Source organism: Etheostoma spectabile, chromosome 20 (assembly GCF_008692095.1).
Source record: "Etheostoma spectabile isolate EspeVRDwgs_2016 chromosome 20, UIUC_Espe_1.0, whole genome shotgun sequence".
Lineage (NCBI taxonomy): Eukaryota > Metazoa > Chordata > Actinopteri > Perciformes > Percidae > Etheostoma > Etheostoma spectabile.
The window spans coordinates 22201434-22225550 of NC_045752.1; the positions used below are offsets into that span (position 1 = coordinate 22201434).

Below are 24117 nucleotides of genomic sequence, written 5' to 3' on the forward strand. Positions count from 1 at the left end.
ATCTAGCTGATGGGATCTTACCGAGCTACTGAGCATGTGCAGCTCCAAACAAAGATAGTATGGAAGTGAGATGTCTCACTCAGTAGCTAAAACAAGTGAGATGTCTTACTCAGTAGCTAAAACAGAGACCCAAACACATGGTGAAAACAGGATCTGCAGCAATGTGCAGTACATCAAAAATATGGTGCTTTGGAAATTAAAATTAAATTAAAATGTTCACCTATTCTGGTACAACCCCAAAATACAATTATGAACCTGAAAATGAGCATATAATGAGTGCTTTAAAATGGAATATCTGACTAATTAGATCGTTTTAGAATGGACCCTGAATGCAACAGAGCATAGTCCAACACCCTGTGATAATGATAATGACGATGGGCAGCATCAATGTCTTATTCTATGTGAAGGTAGTCAATGAAAACCCAGTCCTACAAAAATGTGTTGGCCTAAACCTAAGCAGACATGTGTGGGTGTGTAGAGGCCTTACCCAGGTATTTGATGGTGAATCCCCGTGGCGGATTGAGGGACCTCCGCATCCATCCCTCCCTCAGCACCTCCAGATGGTCCTCCTTCCCCTGGATCAGCAACACATGTTCGTCTATCCATCCCAGGAAGAAGGTCTCGGACACCGCCTCGGTAATCCTCTGGTTCCAGACATGTTGCTGGGTATTTTCTGCTTTGAAATCGGCAAAAATCTCGTAGCCGGTGTGGTGTCTTGGCAGCGCGTCGCTCTCTAACACCCCGGCCGCCCCCACCGCCTCCGCAGCCCCGACCCTGGACAGCACTATAGCCAGGGAATGAGGAGCAATCTGCAGGAAAGACTCCATTGTCGCGTCGCCCTTCTAGCTGCCTATCGAAAGTAGTAGTATCATTGTATTTATCTATCTGAGACACCGTCAGGCTTAATAGGAAACCAACAGTCCATTGTAGCTAGCAGGGTATGCAGCTACAAGCTACGCTCTGCAGCAGCAGCCGCATAGCCTACAACTGTGTTTCCATGCAGCTAGCCTGCTAGCTCCCGTTAGCTACCTAGCATTTCATGAAACCCATTCCCACACCTTTAGGTCCGTCTTTTTCTCTGGACGTAATGTATCGCCCCGTAACCGTACCCGGTATTTACTGAAGATTCATGTCGAGCGCTGTCCACTAGGAACGAGACATGACATTCGTGCTTTTTCGGTGAAACTTAACGTACAGTTCGTTGTGTCAGGTACCTTGGAATCTGGCTAGCTAGCTGGATGCTAACGTGTTAATGAATTCACCCAGGCAACAGATGCGGAGAGCCCCTCTCATCTCATCGCCAGGCAGCAACCCGGTCTCGGGGGACACCTGTATCTTTTTTTCGACAACCTTCACGGTTAACGAGGAGGCAGCCGCCGCTGAGTATTGTCCTGGGTCGCGCCTGACACGCTTCGGAACGGTGCGCGAGAACACAGCTGGATGCAGAACCGTCTCATCCAGGTACAGTGATGGCAGGCATAGTTACGGAGCTGCGTAAAGGCAGCGTTAACAACACTGAATACACTATCTTCCGGCCACATTTTCAAATTAAGATTTATAACGCAACAAGTCGTTTGGGAACTGAACCACTTAGCTTCTTACTATTAAGCACAGATGGTCCCCCTATTACGAAGTATTTTTCAAATAATAGCCTATTACTGTAAGAAACGAATGGCTTTAATGCTAAGATAACATACTGACACATCTGGAGAAAAAAGAAAAACTGACGTCACTTGTCAGACAAACTCATTGTCAATATGCTATAGCAGAGCTCCTCAACAGGGGGTTCGTCCGGGACCCCTAGGGGGTCCTCAAAGTTACTGCAGGGGGCCCTTCAAAATATTTATGTATGTACTAAAGGCTACTGTATATTGACGTATAGCCTAACATTCCAGAAGTATTTCGCAATTCAGACCATCAGCAGACTCACTTCAATTTCCTTCGATGGACTTATCTCACCCCTGTGAACCTGCACCACATAAAAAAATAACAGAACGCCATGCACTTTCTGCCCAATAAAAGCATACGTAGGTATGTACGTATCTTCATATGATCTAATTTAATTTAATAAAGATGTAAAGTTACTGGGCTTGTTGCTGCCAATGTCTTGATTCTGAATGAACTGTCAGTCTTTCAGCTGTCTCAAAAATGGGCTGTAGGCCTGTATTTGCTGGACTTACAGCTGCGACGGAAATTATTGCAACCCAGTGGAAACCACCTCACCACCTCTCTTTTTTTTTTTTTAAAGATTATTTTTTGGGACCTTTATTTTTTAACAGGACAGTTAGGTGAGACATTCAGGAATTTGTCACAGGTTGGACTCAAACACCAGACCTCTGCATGGAGGCACAAAACTCTCATTACATGTGCGCCTGCTTTACCACTGATCCAACCTGGGCACCCTCATGACCTTTCTGTTCATGCATGGACCCTTTTCTTCCTGGATGTAGTTTATATGGAACTATCTACTGCACACATTCATGGAGCGCCAGGAAGGACTCTGGACACTTGGCTGAGCGTTGCAGAGACACTGAGGTCCGGGCTGTAGCCTTGTGCTACAGCCTTTGCAGTGGCTTGTGCAGGTGTTCTGTCCCTTGTCTTGCATGTGTTGTTTTGTCTTCCCTACTTTCCGTCCATCCTCTGTTTTTTGGTCCTGGGTTCCCTGCTCCGTCTATTTCAGTTAAGGGGTACTTGGTTTAAAAAACGTTGAATAACCCTTTCTTATAGCCTACTCTGAGCATGTTTAATGTTGCTATTAGCAACTGCTCTCTGAGAAATTCAAAACATTAATTCAATATTGATGGATCTAGACACTTATCTTACCTCCAAAAAAATAGCAAAAAAACTATGAAATGCATAAAATATACATATTTAATGCATAGTGTCACAAACACATGAATCTAAATGCACTTTGTGACATTCACTGGTAAACAGTCTAAATCATGGGTCTCAAACTCGCGGCCCGGGGGCCTACTGCGGCCCGCGGGATGATATTTTGTGGCCCCCTACTTGACATCAAAGTTAAGTGTTAGTGCGGCCCGCGCGTTCTGAAACTTTTTGTCATTGCGCATGTCACTTATGGGCTATAGTAGTCTCCTGACAGCGGCGTAACCGTTGTCAAGCTAGCTAAGTACCCTTTGCGGCAAATGCCTGAGGTTTGACAATGTGATATCTGTTGTTGTGAAATCCACCAACCATATCAGATCTAGGGGTTTAAAGCACCGGCAGTTCCGCACCTTTTTTGAGGAAATAGGTTTTTTTTGGAATACTTGATGCGGCCCTGCCAAACCCAGACTCTACTTGCAGCGGCCCCCAAGTAAATGGAGTTTGAGACCCCTGGTCTAAATCCTCTTTTAGAATATAGGCCTACTTCAGAAACATACATATTGTATGTTTTATTTAGTTTTTCTTTGTCTTTACAATATTTTCAGATTACTGCAAAATGCTGCTTCTAAATTATGCAAGTTGTAATGAGTGATTATAACATAGCATGCTGTATGAATTGTCCACAATATGTTCTTCTTACATCATTTCTAAAACAACATATCCTGTTCCACCCCTCCCTACTTCCACTTCCATATTCCAGGAGCGGAGATAGGATTATTGACCTGCTGGCAGCAGTTTGGGGTTAATATTAGGTTATAATTAACAAATACTCATAACAGTTTGCCAGTATGGGCCATCATTATGTTTAACATCTGCGCCAAAATAATAGGGTAACGTTACCATTATATTACCCATGTTGTAGTTGACGTTTTACCACTCAATATCACTAATGCTATTTTGCAGTTACGTTAGCTGTAGGTTAAGGCTGTATACTATCACCCAATCATAATGCTTTGTCCTAGTTTATGTACATGTTTGTTATTGTTTTGGCGATTAAGCTTACAAACGTTAGCTTTTTTTTAGCCAGTAGCCTCTTTTGCTATAGCGAACAAACTGTTAAAAAACAAGATAAGATAAGGTAGACTTTATTAATCCCCCACTGGAGAATGTCCTGAGCTACAGCAGCTCAAAAGAAATGTACACACATCAGAATAACACAAATACACACACATTAAAGAGACATAGGGGAAACAATATACAGAAAGTATTATAAGAAAAAGAAAAAATAGATTTTAGTATGTATACATACATATTTACACAACACCCTTATATAAACAGACTGTATACACACAATAGGGGCGGCTGTGGCTCAGTGGTAGAGCTGCCAATTGGAAGGTTGGTGGTTCGATCCCTGGCCCTGTAGTCTCATGTCGAAGTGTCCTTGGGCAAGACACTGAACCCCAAGTTGCTGCGCATCGGAGTGTGAATGTGTGTGAATGTTTATCTGATGAGCAGGTGGCACCTTGTACGGCAGCCCTGGCCACAGTGTATGAATGTGTGTGAATGGTGAATGTTTCCTGTAGATGTAAAAGCGCTTTGAGCAGTTGTTAAGACTGGAAAAGCGCTATATAAATACAGCACATTTACATTTATACAGATGAATAAGGTGCAGAAGAATTGATTGGGCTCGAGAGACCACGCAGAAAAATGCTAATATAATATCATAAACATTGCATCAAGAATAGTGCTTTTCAGTGATTAGTCACGGGAAGTGAAACGTCATTTTCTGCAACGTGGTGCAACCAACAACAACACTTTAATATCAAAATAACTTGTTTTTTCTCGTTTTGTGTGATAGTTGATAATGTAAAGCATAACTCAATGGGTTGAGTGGACCTATGTCTTTGACCATATAGCTTAGTTTGGTTTTGGGAATACTCTGAAAATACTGGATGAAACTATTACATCTTAATCCTAAAACAGAAGCACTGACAAAGGAAGTGGTGTCTTATATCCCTTCAATATTACAAGATGTTCCCCTCTATCACCCCTTCTGTGTCCATGTTAGCTATTAAAGCAATAGCAATTAGATCTTGTAGGCAAATACTACAATTGCCAACATAGGCCATAAAATAACTTTTTGCTGATGACTTAATTTTATTTTTTTAAACAATTAAACACATCCATACCAGCACTGTTAGCTCTAATTGGCCTGTTAGTATGTCCGGATATAAAGTAAATGCTTCAAAATCATCACTAATGCTGCTTAATGGAAATTAAAGAGAATATATAAACCAATATTTATTTACTTTCAAAAGCTCATCTGATTTTACATATTCGGGTATCAAAATAACATCTCATTTAGAGACTACAGCACCAAACTATGTGATAATTATGCCCTTACCTATATCCGTGATAAGGAGAATAAATGTATTAAGAATTAACATATTGCCTAAATTCATGCATTTATTTTTAAAATATCCCTCTCGCGCCACCTGCCTGAATGATTAGAAACTCACAGCACTCGTCTGAAAATGTACATGGAAAAGAAAATAAATCTGCCTATCTCTGCTATATCTTCCAATTTATAGTAGGGGGCTGAAATGTCCAAATCTTTATTGGTACTATTTGGCAACACAATTGAGAACTATAATGTTCAATTTTTCTTCTGGAGATGCTCCATCTTGGATAGACTGAGTCATGCTCCTGGTTTTTAACAGTCTATGATGTGTACCTGTATTCAGCCAAGCTAAAGTACTTAAGAACACTGTGATGGCCGCACTAGCAGCCACACATGGTGGTAACTCGCTTTTGTTTTGAGCACATTATACAAAATAAATAACTGAACACACATTTAGTTTTACAAACTGTTTATTAGTTATTTGACTTAGTTTCTATTCAGGTGCACACATTTAGTTTACTTTGTCAATTTAGCTAATGTTGGGTTCATTATTTCTAAGTTATATTTTGTGAATTAATACCTTTTTCCTTTGAGTTGCCAGTTCCGGGGAAGTTGCCGTTGGAGGTTGTTGGTGGAAAGACAAAAGGACCTCCAATTGATTGGAAGCTGTTTAAATGGGGGGAAAGGATAATTGGATTGCACCATGTTTCCCCATGTCATGGGGGTGGCAGAGGAGTTTACTTTTGAGTTGTTCTTTTCTTTGTTAGTTATATTTATAGTTGGTTATGATTATTTGGTCAATTTATCCTTTGTTTATATTAGGTAGTATTGGGTTAAGATAAGTTGTAGTCATTTTGGTTTGGTTATTTATGGTGTTAGTCTATTCCCCCCCTTTGTGTCAGAATGGCCTTGTCAGCCACTATATATGTTTCCCTCATGTCTCAGTATGGAGGTCTGTTTGATTATGTTACCTGAGTTAAAGTTCTGTTAAGTTGACCTCTTTTATGGGCCCAGGACTTTCTGTTTTTGGAAAATTTGATTGTTTTGTTTTTGTAAATAAAAACTTGCAGTTTTTGGAAAATGTACCTAGTGACTCCTCGTGCCTGCTAGCTTGGTCCCTCACAAACACACTGCTCATGTTATTGTTCTTAATATGGTTAATGTATGGTATGAGGTAAAGAATATATGAACATATTGGACTCTGTCCCGATCCAGTCCAATGTGGAGCAATGTTTTATTTAAACCAGGCAAGCTGTTTGCAGGATTCCAGATATGGGCAAAGAAAGGAATAAGTAAACTAGGCAACCTCTTTAAAGAAGGGGGTTAAATGACTTTTGAAGAAATATCACTAATGTTAAACATTCCAAGGAAACACATTTTTTTTGAATATGTCCAAGTGAGGAACTTCTATAAAAAAACAATCAGTTGGGATTCCTGCACTCTCATTCCCAGAAGAAATTATAACAAACAATTGCAATGAGTACGGTTTGATTTCATCATTATACAACTGGCTTGCATCTGGCTCTAAAGAAACATATACTGTATACAGAGGGCCGACTTAAAAGAGGACATTTCAGAAAACGATTGGAAGAAAACTTGTAACACATCACAGAAAAAAAAAGAAAACTCCAATTCAAAGCTACTACTGTTGAGATCTATGTGACGTTGGACCCCTAGGCAGAGGACAGGAGCTGGTTGGGAAGTGCAAAAGTGCTCAAGCAGGAGCAGTGGTGGCAGGGAGCTGGTCGGCTGGAGATGTCCTCAGAGTGGACAAACATGTGTAGAAACACAGGTGCTGCATCGACAGCGCGACCCACTTCTAGAGCTGCTTACACAAAACATCCAACGGTAAGTCAATGGGAAAAGGTCAGATGCAAAATAATACCGTCACTGGTAGTAACTCAAGGGAACAAGCAATGCAGAGTGCTAACCAACACATTATATGGCAACGGAGGCTCATATGGAGTGGGTGATGAGGTGAGTGGAAGCAGGTGCCTCCTCTGTTGCCGGGAGACGCCAGACACGCCCCTTGCCACGCACAAACAGGATCATAGCAACTCCAATATAAGTTACTGATGCAGACATACACAACTCCTGTTAAATTGAACAAATACAACAGTAATACACCTGACCTTTGTTTTAAATGCACTGAGGGTAAAGGAGCATTTATGCACTGTGTCTGGGAGTTGTAAAAAGTGAATTTCCCATCCAGGCCTGGGGCTCACATTCTATTATTGTTTGATAAAGTCCTTTTTGGGCTTTAACTTTTAATAGGACTTACGATAACCTCTTTTATTTCCGATTTATGTTAATGATTTGTGTAAAGTTTCCAACGTTGTGTGGAATCTATGCCGGACGTGGAGACACGTACAGACCCTACGCTGGAGCCGGATGTGCACCTTTTGAAAAATGCGACTACAGGTCGCTCACGGCAATCTTAAATATCTGGTTTCAACAATCAATAAGGAACTGGATAAGCTTTCTGTGTGGCTTAAAGCAAACACATTGTCTTTGAATGTAAAAAAAAAAGAAAAAAATTACAATGAGTAACAAGGATGTAGAGGTGATCATTTATAATTTGTTTATTGACATCTGTTATATTTCTAGTTATAACAAATGATGAAAAACTGGGAAACCCCACATTAACCACATTTCATCTAAAATAGCCAGAAATATTGTTTAAAGATTCAAACCGGACATTACTTATATGTGTAATTTCTGTGGACTAGAACAGAGTGTGTTCCATCTATATCTTTAATGTGTATATGTAAGAATGTTCTGGATGGAGGTAGACACATTTCTAAAAATGAAACTTAAATGAATATTGATATAAATATGTTTACGGTAATGCTATATCTTTGTCAAGATAAGATTGAAAATAACATGATTTATATTGTACAACTATTTATTATTTTTGGTAAATTTCACATCCATTAGAAGAAATGATAAGGAACCAAGCCAACTTTCCTGCACTTTTTTAATGAATTTCAACGACATAACACTCTTTTATTTAATATTAAAAGCTAAAAGCCATTAAGACCTTTAAGTCCTTAAATCAATATCATTTAAAATGACATGATACATGCTCTGGCATTATGAAATGTAAATTTTTATATTTTTGATTGGTATTGTTTTTTCTTTTGTTCATTTTTTGTAATGTCAATTCTACGTATCCGTTTGAACTTTTGTGTATGAACTTTTGTACAATAAGGAATTGGAAAAAACAACAACCTTGGACTTGAGTCGACTGGAGTTTGATGATTTTGTTAAGCCCATAACCGAACAGAAACTAAACAAATGGGAGTGAAGAAAATGAGATACCATAAGGATCTGTAATTGGATCTGTTTAAAGGATACGTCCTTTTTAAGTGATATTGTGACAATGAAGAAGGGATAGTCTGGCCTATTCACCTGCTCAGAAGCCTGATTTGTGCAGTGTCTTTAAGATGGGTCTCTCGTTAAAAAAAACAGCCGAGATGGATTTAAGATAAGAAAAGATTTAGCCTCGTCTAACTGAATGGTTTAATCCTCAAACAGTATGTTAAAAGAAATCCATTATTTACCATCTTTGACATACAGTGTTTGGAAACAGGATCCTACCACCCCTGTCTCACTTTAAATAAAAAACCACATGTCTAGTTGTTCTCAAAGGGAGAAGAAAAAGGGAATACGAGGAAAATCGGGGTAAAGAGATATGTCCCAACCTGGAGTTGAAGGCAAGGCAAGGCAGCTTTATCAGAATAGCAATTTAAAAACAACTACAACAATTACAACATTTAAAACAGATAAAATATGAGAATAGAAGTTACAGTGCAGATTAATTAAACATTAAACAGCAGTTAAAAACAATTCAAAACATAAAGGAAGCAGATAAAATATAAGATTTCAGGCAGCTGGTACGGGACAACGTACAAGCTATTACCGGCCCGACTTTTGAATTCTCTTTGTGCTTATGTAGCTTATCATTCAGTTTCAACAATGCAACTTCAGTATAAGAAATGAAAAAATAATTTAAAGAAAGGCAACATAAAATAGAAAACAACTGAGAGTTGTGGTGGACCTGCAGTTTTCTGGGAGGTTGTTTCAGATATGTGGAACTAAAAAACTAAAAGCTGCTTCCCCCTGTTTAGTTCTGACTCTGGGGACAGAAAGCAGACGTGTCCCAGATGACCTGAGAGGTCTGGGGGGGTCATAGTGTAGTAGCAGATGTAGTGTAAGAAATATATTTTGACCCTAAACCATTTAGCGATTTAGTAAACAGCCCAAAGTATTGTGAAATCAATTCTTTGAGACACAGGAAGCCAGTGTAAAGACTTCAGAACTGGAGTATGTTGATCCAGTCTCTTGGTCTTAGTGAGGACTCGAGCAGCAGCGTTCTGAATCAGCTGTAGCTGTCTGATTGATTTTTAGGGAGACCTTGAAGACCCGTTACAGTAGCAGTCTACTGAAGATAAAGCATGGACAAGTTTTTCCAAACCTGTTGACACATAAGTCCTTTACCCTTGATATATTCTTAAGGTGATAGTAGGCTGCTTGTAATTGTCTTAGTGGCTGTTAAAGTTCAGTCTAGTCCTGACTACACCAAGATTTCTGGCTTTGTCTGTTGTTTTTTAACATTGTTGTTTGGAGCTAGCCGCAGACTTTTAATCATTCCTCTTTGGCTCCTCCGTTTTTCCTTCATTTAATTTAAGAAAGTTCTGGCACATCCAGTCGTTAATTTGTTCAATGCCCTTGGTCAGTTTCAGTATTGGACTATAGTCCCATGCATGGGCGTAAATCTCATCTAACAGTTGGGGGGGACAAAAAACCTAACATTTCGGAAGAGCAATTTTTGAAGGAGAAACAAATAATACAGCAAAAATTATACTAGTAGAGGATATGTGTAGACAGAGGAAAGCCTTAGCATGGAGACTGTACCATCATCCTTCTTTTCAGTATTTCTCTTGATTCAATGAAAAAGCTGACTAAAGTGACCAAAACACTCTTCTTTAAAACCATTTATTTATTTTTAAGATTACAATCAAGCCACAAAAATACCTTAAAACATAATGACTTATTTTGAAAAAGTGACCCCATATAATAGAAATCCAATGCTTTAGTACACTTGTTAAATTAGCTGATCATAATAGAAATTAGTGAGCCACTGGTAAAGCTCATTTGCTAACCCTGATATACACACCTCCAAACATATGAACTAAGCTCAACACACTTACCTGGGACTCTGCACCTGACTGTCCCTCGTCTCCCTGTTCCTAATCTGAGACTCTGCACCTGACTGTCCCTGGTCTCCCTGTTCCTTACCATAAACTCTACACCTGGCTGTCTGGACTTATTGTGCTTATTTGGCGTTTTGGTGTACTGAAAAAGGATCTTATGTCTGTTTTTCATTTATGTCATTTTATCCGGGCAACAACAACACAAATCTTTAACGTCAGATGTCTAAATATGAGTTAGATGCATAGGTTCACCATGAGATCATATTATAATTACAGTAGGTTATAATAATAGTAGGTTTTGTCTGGGACAGAGGATATATATTTAACTGCAGCAAACCTACTGATCAGCCACCTAACATTATATTAACCAATTGCCATGTTAACGTTAGTTGTAGTGGATGCATTCCTATCCAACAAGCTATTAAACAAGCTAGTTAATGTTACATTTTATTACTTTAACATAGCAAACTTTTTTTGTCATGACTAATTTATTAATTACACAGCATCATTTCTATTTGAGAAAAGAACAACTTCATCTGATGTTTAATGTTAATAATATTGCCTTGAACAACCTAGTCTACTTACTACATAACTAACGTTACTACCATAGACTGTATATTTATTAACATTAACGGTCTATGGTTACTACCAATATTCCAAGTGCTCTCATTCTCTGCTAGCCGGACTTGTGCATAAAGCAGGCAGAGGCCCAAACCACTGTGACACAAGGAAGGGTGGGGGACTAAAAGCATTTCTAAACTTAAAAAGCATTTTTGGGGGTTTGTCTTGTTTTACTACTGATGTTACTTACAAGACACAGCATGGTTTTTAATGATATTTCTAGGGGGAACAAACCTTAGATGGGAGGAGGGGGTCCTGACCCTCTCAACCCCCCTGGGATTTACGCCTATAGTCCCATGGCGATAAGGTTATATGAATTTGTGTATTGTATGCATAACTATGGTAACTTATTTTTGTTGTTTTCCATAATCTCAGCCAGTGGAAGCATGTAGATGTTAAACAGAAGAGGCCCCAGAACAGAGCCTTTGGAAACTCTGCCGTCATAGTTGTATGCTTACATGCATAATTACCTATAGATACAGGGTAATCCCTATTCTTTAAGTAGGATTCAAACCAGTTTAGTACTTAGCCAGATAGGCCAACCCAGTTTCCAAACGATCTAGTAATATGTCATGGTCGATCGTGTCAAATGCAGCTGTGAGATCAGGTAAACTAAGACTGAAATTTTGCCACTATCTGTGTTTAAGTGCATGTCATTAAAGAAGAGCCATATCAGTGCTGTGGTCAAGGTTAAACAGGTTAAGTTAGAAAAAAACAATTCAATGATTTTACTTAAAAATGGAAGGTTTGATATTGGCCTATAGTTGCTCATTACTGATGTGTTTAGATTGAGGTATCTCAAAATGTTGGAACTAATAACACAGCCCTTATTGTAGCATCATTGTTGGTTCTACAATAAGGGTTGTATGGGCAAAACTTAGTAGAGGTATCAGTAGAGTGCAATTCAAAATATAAGTACCCCTCATACCGTATTTTCTGATTGGTCTAAACTGGTGTATACATAGCCAGGGTGTTTGAGTACTAAAGGATAAAAGAGAGATCACACATGGAGGTCAAGGTGTGTTATATTTACCAGAATTAATATCATGTCCATGAGATGAATACAAGAAGACAGGGGACATGTTGCCGTATGTAACTTTATTGATAAGGCAAGATACAGGGAATGGATATTACATAGCCAGAGGTGTGTGTGTGTATGTGTGTGTGTCAATGGGCACCACAGTCCGCTAAGGAGGGCACTCCCCTTTGCTTGCCACTTTGACATTCGTCTTTTGGAGGCTGTAAAAAAAAAAAGAAGAAAAAAAAAAGAACGAAACATTAAAAACAGTACATCAGAACAGCATTTGGGTTTTTCATATGTGTGCATGTCCACATGTGTATGTGTATGGGGGTATTCTAATAATATTGCAATAATAGCAAGCAAAAACAGGCATAGACGTTTTAAAGACTTTTCAATAGAGGAGTGACCGGCAGTTCTTTAGCACTGCAATCAGTGTCACAGTGTCTGCTGAAACACAGATCCCATAAATTAAATATTCTGTTTGTGTCTAATATTATTGCAATGGATGTATGTGATTATCATCTGTATCTGCAGTGGCCAATCTGTGACCGGCACTCAGACTAAACATTTTGGCATTCTGCACCGTTTAAAACCAACAGTAATGATAGGTCTCATATCCTCGTTAGTTTATTAAAGAAGTTTAGATTAAATTTAATTTTTGATGCAGGCGACTATGACTTTTAGGAACAGGCACGCCAGCAGCACAACTGACCACAATGAAGATACAAATGGCAATTTGCACTGATTGCCGCAACACTTTCTTTATTTTAGTTCAGACCATGTAGGGTTCAATTATCTGTGATGATTCGAGCCAACTAGTAACGTTACTTGGGTTATTTAATCAGAAATTCTAATTGAGATCAAGATCTCTTTTGCGATAGAGACCCGAGAATAAATGGCACACATTCATACATCAGTTGCCAGTTTATCAGGTACCCTGCTTCACTACTGCAGTCCAATAAAACGTTCGTCAGGTCGTCGCCATGGCCTCAGTAAAATACCCTGCTAAATGAAGTCATGGCACTGTCAAATTCTGCAACAGTGACAGCAGTTTAGGGTACACTCGAAAATCAACCCTTTAAAAGTGGTAATCAAACCGCCTTTTTCCCCCATCTGTTAACCAGGAGTCAAAATAAAAAATTACAGAATCAGATCCCCCCAGAAGTCTCACCTTTTCGGTTTCAGCCTGAGGGCCCCAGTCCCATCCCCTGGGAAGGACTGACACACACACACACACACACACACACACACACAAACACCAACGTTATCAAACACCTTTGTACTTCTATATTTGCAAGAACCCGCATTGACATAAAACTTTCCCTAGCCCAGGCCTAATCTTACACTCACAACTACAACCATTACTCTAAACGTATTAACCTAAACCGAATTCTAACCTACTCACTTTGTAAAAATGCTCTTATACCTAATAAGCCACTAGCACCCTCTCCCTCACCCAAGGGTTGTATGGGCAAAACTTAGTAGAGGTATCAGTAGAGTGCAATTCAAAAATAGTACCTCCTACCGTATTTTCTGATTGTCTAAACTGGTGTATACATAGCCAGGGTGTTTGAGTACTAAAGGATAAAAGAAGAGATCACACATGGAGGTCAAGGTGTGTTATATTACCAGAATTAATTCATGTCAGGAGATGAATACAAAAGACAGGGGACATGTTGCCGTATGTAACTTTATTGATAAGCAAGATACAGGAATGGATATTACATAGCCAGAGTTGTGTGTGTATGTGTTGTGTCAATGGGCACCACATCCGCTAAGGAGGGCACTCCCCTTTGCTTGCCACTTTGACATTCGTCTTTTGGAGGCTGTAAAAAAAAAAAAGAAAAAAAAAAAAGAACGAAACATTAAACAGACTCAGCAGCATTTGGGTTTTTCATATGTGTTGCATGTCCACATGTGTATGTGTATGGGGGTATCTAATAATATTGCATAATAGCAAGCAAAACAGGCATAGACGTTTTAAAGACTTTTCAATAGAGGATGACCGGCTTCTTTAGCACTGCAATCAGTGTCACAGTGTCTGCTGAAACACAGATCCCATAAATTAAATATTCTGTTTGTGTCAATATTTTGCCCTGGAATGTATGTTCTATCATCTGTATTTGATTATCGGGGGTTTGTTAGCATTAGCGTCAAGCCTGTTTCTGTAAAACAAATTCATATTATTTAACATTTGAGCATGCAGGGAACAAACACAATATCATTAACAGAGTAAAAGGTCTAGAAGGTATATGGAGTATACCCACTAGGAAAGGTCAACGATTTCCATGTACCCACTTACCAAAGTGCAAGGCTAACATTACGTAACTGATTGTTTTGTAGGAGAACTTTCACACTAACGTTCAGAAATTCATCTGTCTGGGTTGCGAGTCACCTACAAACAACTACACAGTTGCTTGGTGGTCATTCTCTGCGCAAATTTGAAATTAACTTATGTGAATCACTAAAGTAGATGGATGACTACACTCTCAGTGTTTTGGTAAGCCTGCCCCTGAAGCTTTACTGACGCTTTGGGTGACACTGCAGCTAACGTTAAGGTTACAGAAACTACAGAAAATGAGCCAGATGAGGCTGATGCTTTACGCGGCAACGTTACAAAAAAAACCTATGGGGTTGTTGCTCTGGGACGGACATGTCTAATGTGGAAAGGGAAACAGTTTTAGTACCCTTTGGCTACCAGAGAGGACAAGTTAGCTGGTAGTAAGCTGATGTTAGTTATGGCAATTGCAAACTATAGCTTTCTGATTTATTGACCTTCCACTATAACACAAGTTGCATACTGTGTACAAACTGCTTTAACATAACCTGCAAATATAAAGTTAGCCTAAACCTGACGTTTGGATATTTGACTTGGTAATCAAGTACTTGCTGCAAAAATAACATCAGACATAACGTTAGCTTAGTGTCAGGATCCCACAGTCTCCTCATTCTTCATGCTGATTCCTCACATCTGTATCCCCTTGTTTCTTTGTAAAAGCTCAGTTTCTCAGCTTTAACTTATGGGTTCTTTATATTATTGGTAGTAAATATCACCACATAGCAGCATTTGGGCATTTTTCTGTTGTTTGCTAGCTGACCGAATTGACAAGGAGGAACACTTCACACGATAAAAGTCAATGGAGAGGGAAGAGTAGTTTTCCCTTCTCAGATTGAATGAGCTCTATCTCTATGAGAGTTGCTAAGTGACACATGAAGCCATCAGGGAGCCAATAATTACACAAATGATTGACACTCTTTCCGCATTGTGCTTATGTGGCCTAAACCACTTCAGAATGTGGGATGAGTGAAAAGATTGCATTGTGATGTTCCACAAGGCTCACTGCTTGGACCAATTCTATTTACCTTAGATATGCTTCCTCTAGGCAACATTATTAGGAAACACTCAATTAACTTTCACTGTTATGTGGATAACACCCAATTATGCCTATCAATCAAGCCAGAAACCAGTCAGTTAAACTTTAAGCATCCATTAAATATATAAAAATCATGGATGACCTACAAGTTTCTGATGTTAAACTCAGAAAAAAAACTAAACTGGGCCCTAAACACCTCCAGATCTCATTATTTAAAGATGTAGTTACTCTGGATGGTATTGCCCTGGCTTCCAGCACTACTATTAGAAATCTAGGAGGTTTTTTTTGTTGATCAGGATACATCCTTTAACGCTTGTATAAAACAAACCTCAAGAACAGCCTTTTTTCTCCTTCGTAACATTGCCAAAATTAGACACATCCTGTCTCAAAACAATGCTGAAAAACTAGTCCATTCATTTGTTACTTCCAGGCTGGACTACTGTAATTCCTTACTATCAGGTTGCTCAAATAAGTCCCATAAGACTCTCCAGCTGATTCAGAATTTAAAATCCTTTTTCCTGACCTACAAAGTTAAATGGTCAAGCACCATCCTACCTAGAAGAGCTCTTAGAGCCTCATTGTCCCACTAAAGCACTGCGCTCCCAGAATGCAGGGTTACTTGTGGTTCCTTGAGTCTCTAAAAGTAGAATGGGATTCAGAGCCTTCAGCTATCAGATTCCTCTCCTGTGAACCAGCTCCCAGTCTGGGTTTGGGGGGCAGACACCGTCACCACATTTAAGAGGAAACTTAAAACTCTCCTCTTTGATAAAACTTATAGTTAGGGAATGAGGAGTTGCTTTGTTTGCCTAATTTGGAGGGGGAGGGTGTATAGCTGCAGACACGGCACCCCTTCTCTTCATAGTCATCAGATTGTGTGCTATTATACTATCAAGTGCTATTGCACTTCTGGTTAGACCCAAACTGCATTTCGTTGCCTTGTACCTGTACATGTGTAATGACAATAAAGTTGAATCTAATCTAATCTAATCTAATCTAATTTATCTTCCATAGAACTGGCTCAGGTCTGCCTTGGACCAGCTCTTACTATACTGTTGTAGTTCTAGACTGCCGGGGGACTTCCTTTGACACAAGTCCAAGTGGACATTTGCGCCAAATTTGAAGAAACACAGACAGACCCAAAAACAGGAGCCCAATGTCCGGCTGGCGCTGGTCGGGCAACATTATAAAAGCTGGGACAGTGGTGTTTTTTAACCACCAGATGGAGACAAACAGTAATGTTTGGTGACTGTGTTGACTTAAAAATCAAATTACGTTGACATTTAATTAAATCACATTAAATTTGTCGACTAATTTTTAATTTCATAGAGGTTATGGCAAAGTAATTTTAAAGTAGTTCCTGGCAATATATCACATTGGTGTTTTTTCTTTTTCCATTCTTCTAAATAATTGTAACAGAAAAAGTTATGAAAATTATAAGGAAAAACATTTATAAACGAGGCTCATTTACACTCCAAGCAGAGTGCTGCCCTCAGAAATCTAATGATCATGAATGGGTTGGTTGGGTTTATCGTGATCTGACCCAACTCCACGCAGGATTAATAAAAAAAATAGTTCAAACAAATAATAATAACAACATAATGATAATAATACTATGGGCTTTGGCAACATTCAAAATAAAAAATTAAAAAGAGGCGTGGTGAAAATTGAACGTACCAGAATGAAAAAAAAAAAAAAAAAATCAACAGTATGTTGCAGATTCACATGCCCACAATAATTGAAGTTGTAGGCTAATCGATAAGTATAAAATACGTCAATTACATGTTGTTGTAAATTGTTATGTGGTCATTAATTGCTCCTTACAGAGGAGCAATATATTTATAAGCTGACTTTTGTCAGTGTGTGTGTGTGTGTGTGAGAAGGTACATGTTACATTGTGTGTATGTGTGAAGGTACATGTTAGATGGTGTGTATGTGTGGAGGTACATGTTACATGGTGTGTGCGTGTGTGGGAAGGTACATGTTACATGGTGTGTGCGTGTGTGGGAAGGTACATGTTACATGGTGTGTATGTGTGGAGGTACATGTTACATGGTGTGTGTGTGTGTGAAGGTACATGTTACATGGTGTGTATGTGATAAAGTACATGTTACATGCCTGTTCAGCTGGCAGAGAACACATTCAGTGCTGTAGGAGCGTCCATCACTGCCACACACTGGATCAAACTCCTTGGTGCAGAGTCCACCTTCATACTTCGCACAGCCAAGCTGGACACAAACACAGGTAGTCACAAGATTATTGATTAGACGCACAGGCATTTAGGTTATTAATGTGTCATTGCATATGATGTCATGTGTCACGACCTGGCTATGGAGCTATGACTAAAGAGACTTTATTGTGGCAGCGATAGAGGAAGTGATGTTTCCTGTTTACTGTACGGGACTCTCACACCGCCTCGAAACCCATTGACGAGTTTGATCGTTTGATGTTTTGTAACAACATATGTGTCATGTCAGGTTTCTTTTCTTCTAAAGTCGAGTCAGTCTCAACATTTTGCCGCAGGCCAATGCGGTTTTTCTGCAACCTCCTGGTTTGACCTCCACCGCAATCTACACACACTACCACTCAAAATGAATGGACAAACCTGCGTTCTTGTCCCACTGCCGGACGGCCAACTCAGGCAGTGTGAATGCAGGCTTATGATGTCATATCAAATGCTCTCACATCATGTGATAATTGGGACATTTAGACGTAAGAAATAGACTACAGTCTAGGTCTACAAGTACAGAAAGCCACTTCACTGGAGGTCTTGGTCTTCACACCAAATGAGGCCACTGGGGATGCCAGGGAAAAAAAACCTTAGCGGCCGTGCCTTTCATCACGCTGCAGTGGCCAATCATGTGACCGGCACTCAGACTAAACATAATTTGGCATTCTGCACCAGTTTAAAACCAACAGTAATGATAGGTCTCATATCCTCGTTAGTTATTAAAAGAAGTTTAGATTAAATTTAATTTTTTGATGCAGGCGGACTATGACTTGTAGGAACAGGCACGCCAGCAGCACAACTGACCACAATGAAGATACAAATGGGCAATTTGCACTGATTGCCGCAACACTTTTCTTTATTTTAGTTCAGACCATGTAGGGTTCAATATGATCTGTGATGATTCGAGCCAACTAGTAACAGTTACTTGGGTTATTTAATCAGAAATTCTAATTGAGATCAAGATCTCTTTTGCGATAGAGACCCGAGAATAAATGGCACACAGTTCCATACATCAGTTGCCAGTTTATCAGGTACACCTAGCTTCACCTACTGCAGTCCAATAAAACGTCGTCATGTCGTCGTCATGGCCTCAGTAAAATACCCTGCTAAAATGAAGTCATGGCACTGTCAAATTCTGCAACAGTGACAGCAGTTTAGGGTACACTCAGAAAATCAACCCTTTAAAAGTGGTAATCAAACCGCCTTTTTTCCCCCATCTGTTAACCAGGAGTCAAAATAAAAAATTACAGAATCAGATCCCCCCCAGAAGTCTCACCTTTTCGGTTTCAGCCTGAGGGCCCACAGTCCCATCCCCCTGGGAAAGGACTGACACACACACACACACACACACACACAGTTTATCAAACACCTTTGTACTTCTATATTTGCAAGAACCCGCATTGACATATAAAACTTTCCCTAGCCCAGGCCTAATCTTAACCCTCACAACTACAACCATTACTCTAAACGTATTAACCTAAACCGAATTCTAACCTGACTCACTTTGTAAAAATGCTCTTATACCTAATAAGCACACTAGCACCCTCTCCCTCACCCCTCACAGGCTGGTTACATTCTTACATGTAACCTGCCTTTGTCCAGAGGAATGTTGCCATGCCAAGTCTCATGTTCCTCTAAGCTTCCTTTTGTTTTGCTTTTGTTTTCTGGGGAAACAATGTTGAAACTCAAGGGGCTACTTTTGGCTGAGAATAAAAACTGTACAAGGACTAAATATCAGGCAACAGCATCATAAACAACTTTGCTCCTGGTACACCATGGTCTGGCATTGATAGTATTGACTTCTGTCGGTTGACCTCTTTTACTAAAACGCTAGGGTACAAACTGTTGTGGGAAACTCAGCACCCTGTCATTGTTATCAGTTTCTATGGTTAGGCGCCATAATAGTCTGGTCTTTACATGCCATTTTCCAGTATCAATGTTATCTGTATGCTATTTGATTGGTTAACCAGGAAGGCTGCTTAAACCAGTTTCAATCAGCCATGGGAAGATGCCATCTGAACCCCAGAATTAGGTAATCCTTTTTATTTTTTTAAACTGAGAAAACATGACCTATCACAATGATGGCGTTATGGCACAAGTTTCATGACACATGTATTTTTTACTTTTATTTCTTTTATAAGAAAAACCCATGAATTACATCCGTTTGATATGACAGATGGTTTTTACAACATCAAGATGTGCACTATCCTTAGGTATTTCCATCTTATTTATAGCCTTTTCTTTTTTTGTTGTTGTTGCATTTTTACATTTAAAGAAGTTAGTAGTTAGTAGGTTAGGTTCGCATTACAGTCTCTGAACACTGCACTGACAACAAAAATCTCATTAAATCATTTTGTCTCTAAATGAGTCCTAAAATCGTATCTTTAAAAAAAAAATAAGAGTGATAATATTAAATCTTTTTTCAATACTTTAATTTTTTGTCATTTTTTTCGACAATGATGCAGTGTTCTACTTTATGCTGTGCATTTTCTGAGTCATTTCTAGACAAAAGGGAAAAAAATGTAATGTTCGCAACACTGCTTTTAGCTCCTATCATTTAACACAAAGGAAACATTTTGACCCTACTGGGTCTTTTTCAGGCAAATGGATTAAATTGTCTTAAATTATGGGAGCTAAAAGCAGTGGACATTACATTCTTTCACTTTAGTATTTCTCATTTTTCCTGTACTTGCCAGAAGGTATCATGTGCACACAATTACTTTTAAGTCATTTGTAGACAAACCTGTTTGACAGTGGAACATTTCCAACACATTGATTTGTTTCTGCTTTAAAGGCACAACGTGTTTGATGCCAAATCTGCAACTAAAATCGGTGTTAAATCATTACATTATGCTGTTTATGAACTTACCAGAGACAGAGAGCAGCAGAACAGAACAGAGCAGGACAGTCAGCTTCATGATGTCTTCTGTGTGTGTGTGGACAAGTGTCTGTTGGCAGCAGGTGTTAGTATCACACATCATGTTTACCTTTTATACAACACCTGTTGAGCTGGCTGCATCAGTCCTCTGATTGGCTGTGTTGTAAAGGTCAGGTGATACTCGCCAGATCATCTGATCAAGATAACATGACTGGAATGCAAAAGAATAAAAAGCCAGGAAAAAAAACAAATACCCAGTTATATCTGCAGGCAAAAATATAGTATTATAGTGTTAGTTTTTAGTACGAACAGAGGTAATATAATCAACATGTGACACACACTGCATCACACACATTTGGATAGATGTGTGAAGAAAATGTACTGGAAGTTCATCTTTTAAGATAAATAAACAGTAATTAGGCATATTATATATATATATACGGTAATGTACTGCGCACCATACTATACAATCATGGCTCCAGTGCTTTGTGTTTTCTCCGGATATTTTGGAATGTGTATATCTATTTGTGATAAAGTGTTCTTTTTCTTCTCTTATATACTGGGTGTGTTTGTTGACCTGGACGCTTTCAATTTCCCGTACAGGGTTACAAAAGGTGGCATTACATTTACTTGAACTAAATGCTATACCGGGAAATTACTGACTCACTGAACTTGGTTTCCCCCTGTGGATGAGCAGTAGGTGGTGCCATGGGACTGGGTAATACCTTCTCAAACAGCTGATGAAGGCAGCAGGTGGAGAGAACTGTGCAGTGCAGTACAGAGGGGTTGACACTGGATACACTTCACAGGCTGTACAGTATGTGCACTACACTTGGTCGTGTCACAGGATAGGGTCATTTTAACAGTAGAAAACAATCTGTTTTATTCTACAATGTACAATCATCATAAAAGATACCACTATCCATGAAATAGCACTGCAAAAGACAAGTGTTTCTGTTATTTGCCCTTACATGTTTTTGACTGGCCAACACAAGGCTTTGCTGGATGATCTGAATTCATTTACTCACCAAAAATGCAGGCATGTGTTCCTTTTTTACAAAACCTGTTGAACAGGCTATGTCTGTCCTCTGATTGGCTGCCTTGTTAAGGCCAGGTAATACTTGCTAGATCATCTGATCAAGATAACACGACTGGATCAAAAGAATAACTGACAGTAAAAAACTAATTTCCAGTTATGTCGCACGGTCACGGAAGTCTTGTAACATGTGGACGTGCCACGAGTTTGGTCGTCATTACCTGGAATTCCCCATGGGGAAACTACGCACTATAGCTTTAATAAAACATTTTTTAAAATTACAAGCAATTTAAAAAGACTACTCTTGACATTCTTGGTGTCTGTGGTATGTTCTGGGGTAACTGGGACTCAAAGTATAACCTCAGTCTTTTTAAAATCCCAGCTTTAGCCCAGGCTCTGCTTCAGCACAGGTTCATAGCCTTATACATCTTTGAACTGTGTTTTGGTGTCTGATAAACCTTAAAACCCACGGATCTGGGGCTCAAACTAAACTTTATGAATTGTAGGCTATATGATTTTCTCACCTGTACCTGAAGCAACATGCCCTCACTATTGTACACCAGTGTGGTCCCCACCCTTATGCTGCATTCATTCAACATCGTCGGAATGGGAAGAACAGGTCTGTTGCTTGCTGAAACTATGGTAGCAGTTCACACTAAAGTGGGAGATATCATCACTGTAAAAAATAATAATAATCCAGATTGTGATCAGTGCCATTTTAACAGCTGTAAAAAACAATGTGAGTCTCTCAAAGCAATATACACCCAGTCCTCACCTGTTGGTTGTCAATAATGTGTCACGCAGTTCGTTGTGGTGGATGAATGGGTCAAACCCAGGAATTTGACAAATTAGACTGGGGTTTGCATCCTGTGATAAACTTCTTTTAGACATTAGGCTGACACATGGTTAACTTTGTGAAATGAATCAAAAATACTTGGTTGGGTTTAGGAAAATCTCCCTTTGCCATACAGCGGTGCAAAGGAAGGTCTGGCTAGTCCACATAGTATGCTGGGATGGGAGAGCAACGTGGTCTGGTATATTGGCATTTCTTTAAACCAGTTACAATCATCATGGGTGGCGCTAAGCACCAGGAAAACCCATAGTGCATCTGCAAATTAGTTTTGGGAATGAATTTATTTTGGTGGAACATGTGTGTGTTCAAAAGTTGTTTTAGTCGTGCAACAGAAAACTCCGATTGGACAGATGGTCTAGCTAGCTGTCTGGGTTTACCCTGCAGAGACCTGAGGACCAGGTAACCATAGTCCTCAGAAATCCACTAGAGTTTAATATTCCAACACAAACAAAACGGAAGGTACTGGAAATTTAGCTGAAAAGATTGAAATCCAACGGAATTTCCGACGCCAACGGAGCAATCCTGGAAGTGGAACATCATGATCAACGTCACATCCGATAATCGTCACTTAAAAGTAGTTTGGACCAAAGTGGCCCAGCTGTTTGGATTTGATCCATATCTAAATGCCTCATCAAGTACTTGGTGGAATCCAAAGTTATGTGTTGGTAGATCTCCCCTTTTTTGGAAGGGCTGGTTGGAAAAAAAATCCAATGATCAGATATTTACAACTTTGCTAATGATATATATATAGATAGATAGATAGATAGATAGATAGATAGATAGATATTGATCCCAAGAAAAATGGGAAATTACGGTGTTACAGCAGCACACGTACATCAGTCACACAACACAGAATATAAATATAAATGGAACTAGGAAAAATAAAAATACGTACAATATACATGAAATAATAATAATAGGAATGAAATAAAAGAACAAATGTTTGAATATATACAGGATGGGAAAAGGATGTCTGTTATTGGGGGATTTTTGGATCCAGTTCTTCAGCCCCGAAGGCACCAGCATGTTTAGATAAGATGTTGATGAAATATGGAAAAGGACACAAGGCTTCTGGGTATTGTTATGCTCATTTAGAACCTGAGGGATGGAGCCTGATCAGCCCTAAAGAAGACATGGGCATCTGAGTATTACAGTGGATGATGAGGAGTGGGACAGAGTCTGTTGGAATATTAAAACAATGTCTCACGATGTGAGGGTGCATCCAATTCAGATCTCCCTGCAGATTGTTAAGACTAAAGATTAAAATACGCACCAAATTTTTGGAACTACAAGACAGAGGATGGCCAACTACTTCATGTCCTTTTGTCCTGTGACAAGGTCTAAGAATTTTGGACCGGTATACACGATAACCAACTGTCTGTCGGATTGCAGGGACCCCGGTTCCAGTCAGCCCAAGATCATTTGTTTTAACCCTCCTGTTGTCCTCGGGGTCAAATTGTCCCGTTTACAAAAGAATTATTTTGGGCCTTTCCACCTTCATTTTATCAGAACTGTGACCAAAGAATGTTGTAAAAAGCTTCAAAAATGCAGGTAAAATTCAACAAAAACCTTTATTTTTTTAAACGCTGAAAAAAGTGCCCAGACAAAATCTGAAAAATCGCCAAAGGTGACAAAAACTTGTTAAAAAGAGGTGATAAAAAAAA

The 24117-nt window shown here is 39.3% G+C and overlaps 2 protein-coding genes across 4 annotated transcripts in view; both read right to left on the reverse strand.

The window, feature by feature from the left end:
- The window catches only part of LOC116670682 (storkhead-box protein 2), a 69151-nt gene extending 67653 nt beyond the window's left edge, over positions 1 to 1498 (reverse strand). For both annotated transcript variants that reach the window (XR_004327092.1, XM_032501311.1), the window contains exon 1: positions 488 to 1498. Coding sequence is in view for 1 of the 2 variants with exons in the window: in XM_032501311.1 (XP_032357202.1) it covers positions 488 to 827 (340 nt within the window). In the remaining variant the exon portion in view is untranslated. The remainder of the gene's footprint in view (positions 1 to 487) is intronic.
- Positions 1499 to 12143: 10645 nt separating this feature from the next.
- Positions 12144 to 20691, reverse strand: LOC116670684 (serine protease inhibitor Kazal-type 1-like). 2 transcript variants are annotated; one of them, XM_032501320.1, is made up of 4 exons: positions 20556 to 20691; positions 18963 to 19012; positions 17575 to 17684; positions 12144 to 12303 (listed from the first exon to the last, which is right to left on the reverse strand). In XM_032501320.1, exons 1-4 carry the CDS (start codon positions 20665 to 20667, stop codon positions 12252 to 12254), a joined length of 324 nt encoding a protein of 107 aa, XP_032357211.1. In that variant the 5' UTR covers positions 20668 to 20691; the 3' UTR covers positions 12144 to 12251. The 2 variants fall into 2 exon arrangements, with proteins under 2 accessions (XP_032357211.1, XP_032357210.1); XM_032501319.1 differs by lacking the exon at positions 12144 to 12303 and adding an exon at positions 13800 to 13911 and having other exon boundaries at positions 20556 to 20683.
- Positions 20692 to 24117: the final 3426 nt, after the last annotated feature.

What these genes read in the sequence shown, in the direction of transcription:
- LOC116670684 (XM_032501320.1), bottom strand. Translation starts at nt 20,667, where the DNA reads ATGATGTGTGATACTAACACCTGCTGCCAACAGACACTTGTCCACACA. An exon ending in TCTGCTGCTCTCTGTCTCTG is followed by an intron (nt 19,013 to 20,555) that starts GTAAGTTCATAA and finishes TGTGTGTGTCAG; the next exon opens with TCCTTTCCCAGGGGGATGGG. An exon ending in GTTCTCTGCCAGCTGAACAG is followed by an intron (nt 12,304 to 17,574) that starts GCATGTAACATG and finishes TTTTTTTTACAG; the next exon opens with CCTCCAAAAGACGAATGTCA.